Source organism: Chrysemys picta, unplaced genomic scaffold (assembly GCF_011386835.1).
Source record: "Chrysemys picta bellii isolate R12L10 unplaced genomic scaffold, ASM1138683v2 scaf218, whole genome shotgun sequence".
NCBI lineage: Eukaryota > Metazoa > Chordata > Testudines > Emydidae > Chrysemys > Chrysemys picta.
Window position 1 is genome coordinate 18,274 of NW_027052925.1, and position 13,559 is coordinate 31,832.

At 49.1% G+C, this 13,559-nt stretch overlaps 1 protein-coding gene across 6 annotated transcripts in view; it reads right to left on the minus strand.

The window, feature by feature from the left end:
- LOC135978348 (class I histocompatibility antigen, F10 alpha chain-like) overlaps positions 1 to 13,559 on the minus strand; it is a 39,086-nt gene that overhangs the window by 18,229 nt on the left and 7,298 nt on the right. For all 6 annotated transcript variants that reach the window (XR_010595759.1, XR_010595758.1, XM_065579294.1 and 3 more), the window contains exons 3-4: positions 2,983 to 3,258; positions 1,088 to 1,363 (exon numbers count right to left, since the gene is read on the minus strand). Coding sequence is in view for 4 of the 6 variants with exons in the window: in XM_065579294.1 (XP_065435366.1) it covers positions 1,088 to 1,363; positions 2,983 to 3,258 (552 nt within the window). In the remaining 2 variants the exon portion in view is untranslated. The remainder of the gene's footprint in view (positions 1 to 1,087; positions 1,364 to 2,982; positions 3,259 to 13,559) is intronic.

Here is a 13,559-nt window from a genome sequence, read left to right on the forward strand (position 1 = left end):
GTTAAACCCCAAGTTCTGTATACACTTTAAGTTTCATTAATCAGCTTCTCCTGTTGTCTGAAAGATCCACATAATAATACAGCAAAAAGAAAAATATTTCTAAGAGAATAAGGAAATGTGGTTTATGACACAAAAATTGGCAGGGACGTAGTAGCAGGATTATGATGTGAAACCATCTGTTGACTAGATTTCCAGTGCAGGCTGCCCTTTTAGAAATTGTTTGCACTTCCAAATGCTGCATTTTTCCACTTCCCAATTAACCAAGCAAAAAGATGGGTAATAAATTCTCTCTCGACTTCCTTGTGCTAGGGGCATAGGAGACTCTCCCCCGATGCAGGGTTCTAATCTGCCTCCTCGCTCCATTCCAAGGCCAGACCCTCTCTTCCAGCATCACTGCGCACAGAAACAAGCTGCTCCCAACATTAAATCTCTACCTCTGGCCACATGGGCCCATAGAGTCGTGTTTCTGAGAACCTGCTGAATCCTAGGACTAGAAGGGACCTCGAGAGCTTATCTAGTCCCGTCCCCTGCACTCATGGCAGGACCACGAGTGCATGAAGTTGAGAACGGGCTGGAAGCTGAAGCAAGACCAACTCTGTCTGGAAATAAGGGGCAGATTTGAGCTTCTCCTGGGATGTGATAAATTCTCCATCCCTTGGAGACTACATCTGGAATGGAAATCTCTTTCTGAAGGATCAGCGCTAGTTTGCCCACAGATGACCAGACTGTGATTCCCCCCTGCCCTGGACTAGGCAGGAGCTCAGATCAGATGATTAGAATGGTCCCTTCAGGCCTTAATGTCTCGTTGTTAATCTTCTCCCTTCAGAGACACTGTATTGCTGAGATGTATCCAACAGCCCCAGAGGCAGCAAACTGGAGAGCAAGACATGAGTCCCAGGCACTGTGGGTCCCAACTCTAGCACAAGAACTTGACTGCAGGGGGACAGAGCCAAAGAGGACAGGGCCTCACAGACCCTGAGAAAGTCCAGCTTCAGCCTATAAATCCAAATGAGAATTTTTCAGGGGTTGAGTTTAATGGATTCCCCCTCTCCCACTAGGAAAACAGGCAAACACACAAACTCCTTACCCCAGGAGACAGAGAGTGGCTCTAACAGGCTTTCATGCTCCACTTGACATGAATAATGGGCTTTGATCTTGGGATCAATCTCCATTGTCACCCAGGTCTGGTAGGTCCCACCCCCATTGGGTAGGATGCCTTCAGAGTAGGTCTCCTGCTGTCTGCTCTCCCCATTTTTCAGACAGGTCACGGTGATGTCCCGGGGGTAGAATCCACTGACCTTACAGGAGAGGGTGGTGAGGCCGTCACGAGATGACCTGTCGCTCACTCTAGCTGTTGGGCACACTGGGAAAAAGAAGAAACTCAAGTGAGGTGTTTTCAAGCTCTAATCCAGGCAGCATTTTCTAGAGCTTTGCAGCATGAAATTCTGAGACCCGAGCAGTGGGAGAGGATGAGAATCCATGAGACAGAATCCCTCTGATGAGAGAGAACCATCATGTTAGAGGATTTCTGTGCCGAATTCACAGTATCAGCAACGGTGAATCCTGAATCCAGGTCCCTGACCTGGCCTCTGCTCCAAACCACAGAGACACAAATACCTTGACAGGCTTCACTAAACTCCAGATACAGGTGTCAATCACATGCTAGGTTTGTACCCATCTCCTCTCAGTCCCTGGATTTGAAAGAGAGGAGAATCTTGCCCTGGCCAGGGAGCAAAAACTGGACTGAATAAACTGACCAATTAGAGATGGAAAGGGCCCATTAAACAAAAAGTGACACACAGTGCTAAATTGCCCCTCAAACGAGCTAATATGAATTGGCTCATTTCTTGTAGGTTGTTACCAAATCTATTTACCCCAATATTATGGATTTCAAAAGGAATTATGCTAATGTTGAAAAATCAGTTTCCCAGCCCCCTGGCACTGAAATACACATTACAATGCTGTGTATGGATTTTTCTTGTTGGCATTTGTAAAGATGGCAAAGGACAAGATAATGTTCTGCTGAGGTTTGTGAGAGAAATAAGCAATTAGGATAATTGTTGCAAAAAACTGGGTAGAAATTTCAAGTAACCTTGAACAGCAAGTGCAAACTGTTTGGGAAGGGAAAGATCAGGGTGTGTAATGATGCTAACTAATCTGGGAAATGTGTGTATATGGTAACAGACAAGGTACATAAACGGGTAATAGTGAGTTAACATTTTGAAGCAGACTGTCCTCCTGAGTTGGAGTGTTAAAGCATTTAACCTCTTCCCTTCTATGTTTGTGATTAATCTTTAACTAAAAAGCTTTGGTAATAAATTTGAGTGTGATTATCTGGTGTCTTATTGATAAAAGAATCGAAAAGTAAGTATGAAAGTGTTGCAGCAAAGGTAGGTCTTGAGGGGGAAAACTTTAAGGACAAGGGGACCCTTCTTCCAGGTTAGTATGGGGAGGGCAATTCCACATGTAGGGAATGGCATGGAAGGAAGCACATAAATGACTGTAGGAGAAGTTTGGCAACAAGGACAAAGCTACCATCATTGATGGAACACGGGCTGGGGGCAACACAAGAAATATGATGGTACAGACAGTGAATGGGGAAGAATTACATGGTGAATGAAGCTGGTGTCCATAGAAGTGGCACTTCCATAATTAAGCAGAGTGCTCTAACATGCACAAGTACAGATTGCCTTGATAACGGCTGTGTCACATCAGAGGAAGAGGTAGAATTTGTGATGTGAAGTTGCGCTCATTTGGTCAAGTGGCTCTGGAGATGCAGCTTCTCTACAGTGAACTGCTTTTAACATTTTCAATTTCTTATCTTTTTTTCCAGCAGAACTGATGGGGAAGGGGTTGTTTCCCCACCTATCCCTGGTGCAAGGTTTGCTGAATATCCCCCTACCCACCTGCTCCAGTTTGGAACTGGGGAATGGAGATGTAGCCAGTAGTGTCCCCCTAGGTGGTGCTTGTCCCCCGCCTTACCTTTCCTCTGTAGAGTCTCCTTCCCGTACTCTAGAGCACTCCTTAGCCAGGAAATACAATTCCCCTCCACGTAGCGTTTCCACTGCTGGTTGTCATTTACTTCAGCCTCCCATCTCCTCTTGGTGATCTGAGCCCCAATATCTGCTGCTACCCAAGTCATGGTCTCCTTATCGAAGGTAAGAAAGTCTCGTCCGTCATATGAATCCTGGTAAAACCCCTGAATGCTGTTGTCTTCCCGGAGATCACAGCCGTATATCGTCTGGATGATGTGAAACCCTGAAACACAGCTGAGGGTCAGAAGCAGTCTCTCTCTGAAAATCTCACCAAGAGCCCACTGCAGGTAGCCCAGTGGTTCTTCTTCTTGCTACTGGGCCCTCCCTCCCCTGAGAAATGGGGTTCCCACTTATGCTGTTGGGTCCTACACCCTCCCAGCTCCTTTCAGGGGGGAACCCAAACCCACAGGGGGCACCCTCTCCATCTGTTGGGTCTTGTACACTAAAGAGCCCCCACTGCAGAGAGCTCACAACCTTCAAGGAATACCTCACTGCTGCTTGTTCTTGTATGTTCCCTGCAGGAGGAGCAGGGTGGCACAATCCCAAAGGGAGTACTCCGGATATTGCAGGGATCTATCCCCTCCAGCTCTCTTCTGCTCTCTGAGGATCCCCCCAGTTCTCGTAGTCAGGGTCAATCTGGAGAAGAGAGGGAGTTCAGGGTGTCTGTACCCAACTCTCTTCTGCTCTGGTTGTTAATTTTGCAGGGTCCTCAGGATCACTTGGTCCCCCACCTCCGTCATTGACAGTACCCCCATTCCCCTGTGAGGAGGAGGTACAGGTCTGTCCCCCACACTAACCTCTGCTCTGGTTTAATGACCTCACAGAATGCCCAGGGTCACTCTGTTTCCCTGCCCCATCTTCTCTGTGCCCCCAACTCAGTCTAGGAATGGCAAAGAACCAACTTCATATGCTTGGCCTCTTTTTCACATGGCCACTGTCTCAAGGTGATTCCCTGTGAAGATCAGGCCACTGACGGCCCTTAGTTCAGCTAGCCACCATTTTCCTACAGCCAGGCTAATCTTCACAACAACGGCCCCCATCTCGCACACAACCAAGAGCAGACTCAGTTAATGGAGCCACCCCTGGGCTGATAGGAGGCAGGGAGGGAGACTGGGGGGGAGGGAAGGGGGATGGGGACAGGAAGGAGAATTTAGGGGAGTGGGAGAGAGGCTGTGGTGAACAGAGAACAGTGTGGGGATCACGAGGAAGACTGAAATGTGGGGAAAGGATCAGACCCCTAGCTTGGCAAACTGGGTAGAATGTTGGGGCACAAAAATAACTCACACAGGGTCCCAAATATTTTCACCCCTCCCTCACCCTGCCTTAGATACATCGAGGTAAATGCCAAGATTTTCAGCAATGACTAGTGATTTTGGGTGCCTAACTGAGACCCTTTAAAGGGGCCTGATCAGAAAGTGGGAGCACCCGGCCTCTGAACATCAGACACCCAAAAATCACTAATCACTTGTGGAAAACATTAAAAGTAACAACAGCTACAGAAAGGTTAGTAACCATTTTTTCTTCTTCAACTGTTTGCACAAGTCCCTTCCACGTTCGGGGACTCCCAAACAATACCGTAAGAGGTGGGCTCGGAGTTCATGGACACATGGATTACAATACTGCCCAACCAAACCCAGTGTCATCTCTCACTGAGTGGGTAATGGCGTAGTTGGAAGAAAAAGTATGTACTGACGCCCAGGTCGCTGCTCTGCAAATGTCCTGGATCAGGCCTGGGCCATGAACGCCACTGAGGAAGCTTGTGCTCTCACAGAATGGGCCACAAGGAAGGCAGGTGGTGGGACACCTGCCTGCTCGTAGCACATGTGAATGCACAATGTAATCCACAATGAAATTCTCTGAGCCAAAAGGGGTAGGGTTTTCATCCTATCAGAGCGGTGTGGATTTATGGATCAGCTTAGGACACCTGCCTAACATCCAGAGGGTGGAGATGTCATTCCTCCCTATTCTTGTGCGGCTTGAGGAAGGGAATGGGCAGGAAAATACCCTGATTACTATGAAACTCCAAGATTACCTTTGGGAGGAACACGGGGTGGGGGCAACGTTGTACCTTGTTGCAGTAGCGTAGCCGGAGGGGGGGGAGCAGGGGGAGCGGCCGCTCCCCCACTGAGCAGAAGCTGTGCCTTTTTTGTGCTCCGATGCCTTTTGCTCCTGCGCTGCTGCCGGAGTGGAGCATTTTTTTTTTGCTCCCAGCGCCTTTTTTTCTCCCGACACTTTTTGCTCCCGGTGCCTTTTTTTAGCTCCGCTCCCCGTGCTCTTAACCTGGCTATGCCACTGCCTTGTCTTTAAAGAACACTGTATATGGAGGTTTTGACATAAGAGCTCTAATCTCCGAGCCCCTCCTGACTGAGGTAATTGCTACCAGAAAGGCGACCTTCTAGGAAAGGTCCAACAGAGGGCACAATGCTAGAGGCTCAAAGGGAGGCCCCGTGAGCTCTGACATGACCAGGTTTAAGTCTCTCAGGGGGATGTTGTCAAGGCTGATTCCCCACTCTGGCATTTCGAGTGCAGAAGGTGGGAGCCTGCAAGGACTCGAAAAATTAATACTGGCCACTCCAGCCTGGTAATGCTGCCACCACCCAAGTGAAAATCTGCCTTTTGCCAATCCAGAAGAATTCTCTTGGGAAGTTTTTCTGGGGCTCCTCGGCTTTTCCACCCCTTCTTCGGGAAAGCCAAGAAAGGAAACAAAAGAAAAGGAGAACCCAGCGGTTGTATTAGCTGATTAATATATGCACAACCTCTTTACCTCATAAGACACAGAAATCCAGTCATGTTCTTACAAAAAGGAAATTTTATTTAAAAAAAAAGAAAAAACACCCTTGGAAAACTTAGGTTATTGCTAGATCTTAAAAGGGCAACTGCAAGGATTAATCACCAAGAGTAGCTTTCTTGGGATCCAGTTTAAAGGTTACAACAAAACAAAAGCACGTGGGGTTAGCACACAGGAATCCACAAGTCATAAAAAGAGATCGGCCTAATCGTGTCTACCTGAATATTTCTTGTTCTACTTCTGTCATAAATATAAAGGGACGGGGGAGAGGGTCTGATGCAGTGCTATAAAATCCTCTTACCAGTAAAGGGTTAAGAAATTCAGGTAACCAGACTGACACCTGACCTGGCTGGCATCTGACCAATAAGGGGACAAGATACTTTCAAATCTTGGGATGGGGGAAGACTTTGTGTGTGGCTCTTTGTCTGAGTCAGAGTGATCTTGGGAGACAAGAAGTACCTGCAGAAAATCAATCTCCTCAACCAGTCATCTTCTCACCAAACCTCACTTTTCTAAAGTAAGTTTAGTCAGCATTGCGAGTAGGTTTCTGTTTGTTTTGCTTGGTGAGCTTTCCCTGTGTTAGAGGGGGGGGGGGGGGTTATTCCTGTTTTTTCTGTAACTTTAAGATTTTGTCCAGAGGGGGAATCCCTCTGAGTTTGGAAATTGAGTACCCTGTAAAATAGTTACCATCTTGATTTTACAGAGATGATTTTACCTTCTTTGTTTTAATAAAATCCTTCTTTTAAGAACCTGACTGTTTTCTATGGTTTTAAAACCCCGGGAGTGGGTTTTTAGATCACTGTGTAACCAATTGGTTAGGAGATTATTCTCAAGCTTCCCAGGAAAGGGGGTGTACGGGCTTGAGAGGGTATTTTGGGGGGGAAGGGGAACTTCAAGTGGTTCCTTTCCAGGATTCCTGTTTAAAACACTTGATGGTGGCAGTGAGAGAAGCATTTATCAGGGTGCAGGGAATTTTGTACCTTGGGGGTTTTAACCTAAGCTGGTAGAAAAAGCTTAGGAGCTCTTCATGCGGGTCCCCACGTCTTTACCCTAGAGTTTAGAGTGGGGAGGGAACCCTGACAACTTCCATATCGGTGGTTCCAAATGAGTAGTTTCTAGGTATGATCCTGATGATTTTTCATACCTGGCCCAGAGCTTTTTACGGCATAAGTACTGCCCTCTCCCTCTGCAGCAAAGAGAACAAAAGACCCACACACCCAGCACTTTTCCCCACTTTGAGAGGGTACAGCTTCCTTACTGGTTCCCCTGGTCAGGTGCCAACTCATTTTAAGCTTACCTCTTAACTCTTTACAGGTAAGGCAGTTAGGGTACAGCTGCTAAGGAGGATTCTATAGCTACTGAATGGTTGGGGTGCTACCCCCACTCATTTATCACAGAGGGGTTCCCAGATTTGTGGGTACAGCCTTTCAAAGCCCTCGAGGAAGGGAATGGACATTTCATGTGAAAAACCTGACTGACCACCCAGCAGGGGTAGAATGCAGAGATCACTCCTAGGTGTACCTTAACGGATGAAATCGCTAGACCTGGCTGTTCCCAGACGGTTCTGGAGTATCTGCTTCATCTGAAAGATGACTCAGTGGGTGAGGAGGCAGGGGACCGGAACAGGGGGACCAAGGGGCCATGGCCCTGCCACTTTAGCAGCAGGTGAGAGCGGGGGGAGGGGAAGGGGAGGAGTGGGCAGAGCCTGAGGAGAAGAGGTGAAGCGGGGGGAGGGGAATTGGGGAAGAGGTGGAGTCACAGTTTCAGCACCGGTAGCCCCCCCACACTCATAGGGAGATTCTGGCACCCCGGTGAGAGGCCTTGCAGGGTAGACCAAATGGAGAAACGCTTCCACTTGGCAAGGTAAGTAGCTCTGGTAATTGGATTCCTACTGCCTAGCAAAACCTAGCAGACCTGCTCCGAACAGGCCAGTTCTGCAGGTTTAAACATGGACCCGTCAGGCAGATGGAGCATTTGGCCGCGATCTTGCGAGACCAGGTCCAGAAGGGGAGGGAGCGGCATTGGAGTTGCTACTGACAGGTCTAGAAATAAGCCAAACTAGTGCTGATGTGGCCAGGTTGAGGCTATGAGAATAATCTTCGCTCTTGATCTTCAGCAAGATCTTGTGCACAAAAGGAATTGGGGGGAGAGGGGAAAGGCGCAGAACAGGTGATTTCTCCAAGGGAGTAAGACGACATCTGTGAGTGAGCCCGGGTTGCAGTCACACAGACAGCAGAACGGCTGACATTTCCTGTTCTGTCTGGTCATGAACAGGTCTACGAGGGGAGTACCCACCACTGGAAAATGGTCCTTGCTATGTTGGGGCATAGGGACCATTCATGGTGAGAAGATCTGAGTTGCCAGCTTGTTCTGGGCTCCCAAAAGGGGAGAAGCTTTGAGGTGGATTGAGTGCTTTATGAAGAACTCCCACAAGCAAATGGCCTCCTGACACAGTGGGGAGAAGAGCGGGCTGCTCTCTGCCTGTTGATGTAAAACATGGCTGCCATATTGTCTGTAAGAACTTGCACCACCTTGCTTGCAATGGTGGGTAACAACACCTGACATGCTAGGCCAACCGCTCTGAGCTCTCTGACGTTTATCCATAGCAAGAGTTGCTGCCGGGACCACTGACCTTGTGTCGTGAGGTGCCAAAGATGGGCAGGCACTGTGAGCACCGAGTCCAAATGATGGCTGTTTGGCCGGTACACTGAGGCCAGCCAAGCCTGTAGGGGTCTGAGGTGCAACCTCGCATACCACACCTCGTATAGGCACGCGACCATGCGACCCAACAGCCTGAGTGGGCCTTGACCTGTGACAACACTAACTGGAAGTGGGCTCCTGGGAGGAAGGCCCTGGCCTGGGTAGAATTGAGCAACGCTCCGATAAACACTATCCTCTGAGCCGGGAGGAGTGTTGGCTTCTGCTCGTTTATCAGCAGGCCCAGTGCTCGAAAGGTTGTTTGGACGAGGTGGATGCTGGCTTTCATCTGGGATTGAACTGGTCATTGACCAGCCAGTCACTGAGGTACAGATACACATGCACCCCTCACCTTCTCAGGAAGGCTGCCACTATTACCAGCATTTCATAAAGACCCATTAGGCTGCTGACAGGCTGAACGGGAGGATGGTAAACTGGCAATGAGTCTGGTTCACAACGATCCCAAGAAACCTTCTGGGGCCTCGGAAAGTAGAGGTGTGGAAATAGGCATCTTTCAAATCGAGGGTGGCGTCCCAGTCCCCTACATCCAGGGAAGGAATGATGGAGACAATGCACAACTTCAGTCTTTGAGATGTTGCAGGTCTAGAATGGGTCAGAGACCCACTTTGGCACTCAGGATTAAGGATTGTGACGTTGCACTCCACATACTTTATGGAAATATGATTATGAATGTGAATATGATGTAACTGGAATATGCTTTATGCAAAACGTCTCTTGTATGATGTCATTAGAAAGCTTGTAATCTACTGAGTGTGTTCATCCTATTTGTTTTCATGTATTATTTCTATGTCTGGAATTGGGGAAATATGAAACTTGTATCACTGTTGTAGTCACACCAGGTGAGGGCCGTCAATGGGGCATTGGGAACTTGATGGCTCCCATTGATTAGGGCAATTGATGGTGAATGATTTATTTACCTGAAAGCCTTCCTGTGTACATAGGGGCCAACCAAGGAGGAATGGAGACTTGACCATGTCACCTGGTAGTGAAATCCATCTTAAATCTGGTACTTTTCCATTTAGCAAGAGGGGCAGGGACCCAGAAAGAGAAAAGATTCCCACCTTGTGCCAAGGTTATAAAAGGGGGTGCCAGTCATGAGAAAACCCCTGCTTATCAAATGAGATGTCTGCTGGATCTAACAAAGACTGTACCGGGGAAAGGATTGGGCCCAGACTAGGAAAGAGTCCAGTCTGTGAAGTAAACTTATTGGAACATCTTTGAGGATGATATATTTCCTGTAATCAGTTTCTTAATGTATTAGGCTTAGACTTGAGTGTTTTGTTTCAATTTGCTCTGTTACTTACTTTGTTCTGTCTATTGCTTGAAATCACTTAAATCCTATTTTCTATACTTAATAAAATCACTTTTGTTTATTAATAAACCCAGAGTAAGTGATTAATACCTGGGGGAGCAAACAGTTGTGCATATCTCTCGATCAGTGTTATAGAGGGTGGACAATTTATGAATTTATCCTGTATAAGCTTTATACAGAGTAAAAGGGATTTATTTGGGGTTTGGGCTCCCAAAAAGGTTGAATACTGGGTGCTGGGAAAGTCCCTGTTAACTGAGAAGCCCCTGGGCTGAGTGAATCTGTTTCTGTGGCCCAACCTCTGCGTCTGTGCTGGAGGTGACTGGTGTGTCTAACTCAGCAAGACGGGAGTGGAGGGAAACCTGTTCGGGTAGGAGGGTTTTTCTCAGTGGTATCCCAGGACATGGAGTGACAGTCTCAAGGGGAGTCTCTGTGACCAAACCCGTCACAACTTCAGCCTGGCCTCCCTGTCCTTTTTCAGATGTGGACTGAACTGGTGGAAGAGCTGACAGCGATCCGCAATAGGAGTCTCATCCAAGCACTTTAGACAGCTGGAGTGCAGGTCGCTCAAAGGCATGGGCTTGCCACAGGAGGCACCGGGTCTGAAGCCCGGAGACCGAGACATGCCCAGTTTCAGGAGCAGAAGAAACTCTGCTAGAAGAGTCCAACTAACTATTTATATCAGTGGTGTCCAATATGTTCGCCACTAGCCACAGGTGGCTAATAGGCTATTGAATTGTGGCTAATGCATGTGGCTTTTTTGTAATGTGGCTAATAAGAAAAATTCAAAACCACAAGTGTGGCTAGCATCGAATTTCTATTGGACACTGCTGATTTATACCAATCAACTAAAGTCAAAAAGTGAGAAAACAACTGAGGTGAAGAGGGATGGAGTAACGAGAGAACCACTGAGAATCTGAAAAAAGAAGAACAGGAGGACTTGTGGCACCTTAGAGACTAACAAATTTATTAGAGCATAAGCTTTCGTGGACTACAGCCCACTTCTTCGGATGCATATAGAATGGAACATATATTGAGGTGATATATATATACACACACAGACAGAGAGCATAAACAGGTGGGAGTTGTCTTACCACCTCTGAGAGGCCAATTAATTAAGAGAAAACAAACTTTTGAAGTGATAATCAAGCCCTCCCCACCCACCCCTCTTCTCCTCCATGCTGCACTCCACAGGGATAAGCAGGGTGGGGCATGTGACTAACTGGGACTGTTCTTAATGTGGTCTGTGAATGCTGACAGGGGAGTGTGGCTAGGATAGTCTGCAATGGGGGGATGGGACACTGACCAACGGAGAATACCTGAGCATGTAACATGAGAACCCAGGAAGGGGTTAGAGGCCAGGTGAGACCTTTGCCTGGGAAACTGAACAAAGGCTGTGGGAGGGGTCGCTGAAGGAGAGTCTCGGAAGCTGGCTGGTGAGGTGGCTGGGAAGCAGAGAGGGCTCTGACCTCCCAAGGGGGCTGGGGTGCCCGAGGACCCCAAGATGGACCTAACTGAGGGGTATCCTGTGGTCTGTGCCTGCAAGACCTGTCTTGGACTGTGTCCCTGTCATCTAAATAAACCTTCTGCTTTACTGGCTGACTAAGAGTCATGATGAATCGCAGGAAGCCGGGGGTGCAGGGCCCTGAGTTCCCCCACACTCCGTGACAGGGCACCGATGAGGTCTCAGAGGGACCAGACCCCGAATTCCCCCATGTGCGTGTTGGGGGCAGACACAGCTAGAGAGAACACTTGGTGGTCAAGATGCAGGACTCAGGACAGTCTCTGGCGATCTGGCAGCCCCAGGATGGGGGGGGAGGAAGAGGGGTAAATGGGGGGAGGAGGGCAGGAGGGACAGTGGTTTGGGGAGGGGGCAGTGGGAACAGAACAGCAGCTCCCCAGCGCAGGCAAGCGGAGCCCCTCTCTCAGCACTGGGGAGGCTGGTGTCCGTGTGAACAGGTCAGGCTGGACAGGCTCAGCAGCAGGGGACCAATGGGTGAGATTAGTCAGGAGAGGGTTAAACTAGCTACAGAGGGGGCGGGCTGGGGGGCAGACACTTGGCAACCCTCCACGCTGTCGCTTAGTCCTGGGGCAGGGCCACCAGAAACCCAGGTGTCCAGGGCAGGACAGGAATTAGTTCTCATTGCTGCTGTCAGTGCTGGGAGCCAGGAGGGATTGGAGGTGCTACAACAAGGGGCTGGGGACACTCCTGGGTGAGCACCAATGTGACAGGCCAGTACCACTGACACGGGGAAAACAGGGATTGTCACTCGCGAGTCCCCTCTCAGGAAGGGAGGAGCAATTACGTCAGAGAGACCGTCACCTGCCAGGGACAGTTCAGCAGCGCCAGGCACTGAACGCTTATGGATCATTCCCGTGCTAAGTGAGACAGCACAATCGGGGGCCTGGCCAGGTGACTACAGCCCCCCACATCAGGGACTGAGCAGGAAGAACGGCTCTGCACACGTCTATTGATAGTGCGCAGGGGAACCTGCCTGACCCCGGGGGCTCCGTGCTGGGTTTGTGCTGCCAGGAGTAAGGCAGCCCGGGAGTCTCTGCACGTTGCAAAAAGAACAGGAGTACTTGTGGCACCTTAGAGACTAACATATTTAGCTGTAGTCCACGAAAGTTTATGCTCTAATAAATTTGTTAGTCTCTAAGGTGCCACAAGTACTCCTGTTCTTTTTGCGGATACAGACTAACACGGCTGCTACTCTGAAATCTGCACGTTGCAGGGGCTGATTCTCTCACTAACTCTCCAGCCCAAGTTGATGACACTCTGCGGAGTCTGACCTGAGATAAACTCACTCTGGAAATAAGACAAAGTGAACAATGAAGGAGGCTCACTGGTGAGCAGCTTCTCCCCAGGGCTGGGGTGAATGCACCACTGCCTGCTCTTGTGACTTTACTGTGCGTTTCATGATAGTGGGTGGTTTTAATAAATCCCCAGTTCCTGGACTCATGGGATTAGGGGAAAGTCTCAGCTCTCTTTTCTTACAGCAGTAACTTCTCGTCCTTCTAGCAGCAGGGAAAACCCCAGAAATGTGTCCCCTAAGGGCTCAAACCAGAGGGCAAATAAAAATAAGCTCCAGTATTATTCCCAAAATACTTACAACGCTTAAGCCAAACTCAGGATTTTGGGGGTCTGACTCGTGATGTCTGAACACTTGGGGCTGTCGATATTGGGGCTCCCCATCACTCGATATCTGGGAATTGAGACAAGACGTCTCAGAACCCTGTTCTAGCTTTAGGGTCTGACAGAGTCACTGTTGTAGCCAGGAGGAACAAACCCCCCTGTCCAGAAATCGCTGGGTGCGATTCTCTGGCCTGTGTCACCAGGAGGTCGGACTAGCCGGGTCTGCTGGGAACTTCTGGCTTTTGCACCTCTGCCACTCTGTCTGGGAAATATATGTCTGGGAAATGGCGGGGGTGGGAGGGGGCCCCCCCGAAGGGCAGCAGAGGCAGCTGCAAGTGGGACTGGTAGCAGAAGTCTGGGCTGTTTGGGGAGGGGACAATCTGAGAGTCCCACTTTGGAGGGTGTCAAAAAATCTCTTTCGCATGGACCCTCCATCCTGCAGCCCCTCCCCCCATCCCATATCCCTTTGTCCCCCACATTCACACTGACTCCAGCGAGAAAATGCGCCTTCGGACTCTGTCCCCTCCCCCCATCCCCAACACACATCCCGGTGTCCCTTCACCCTGTTTACAA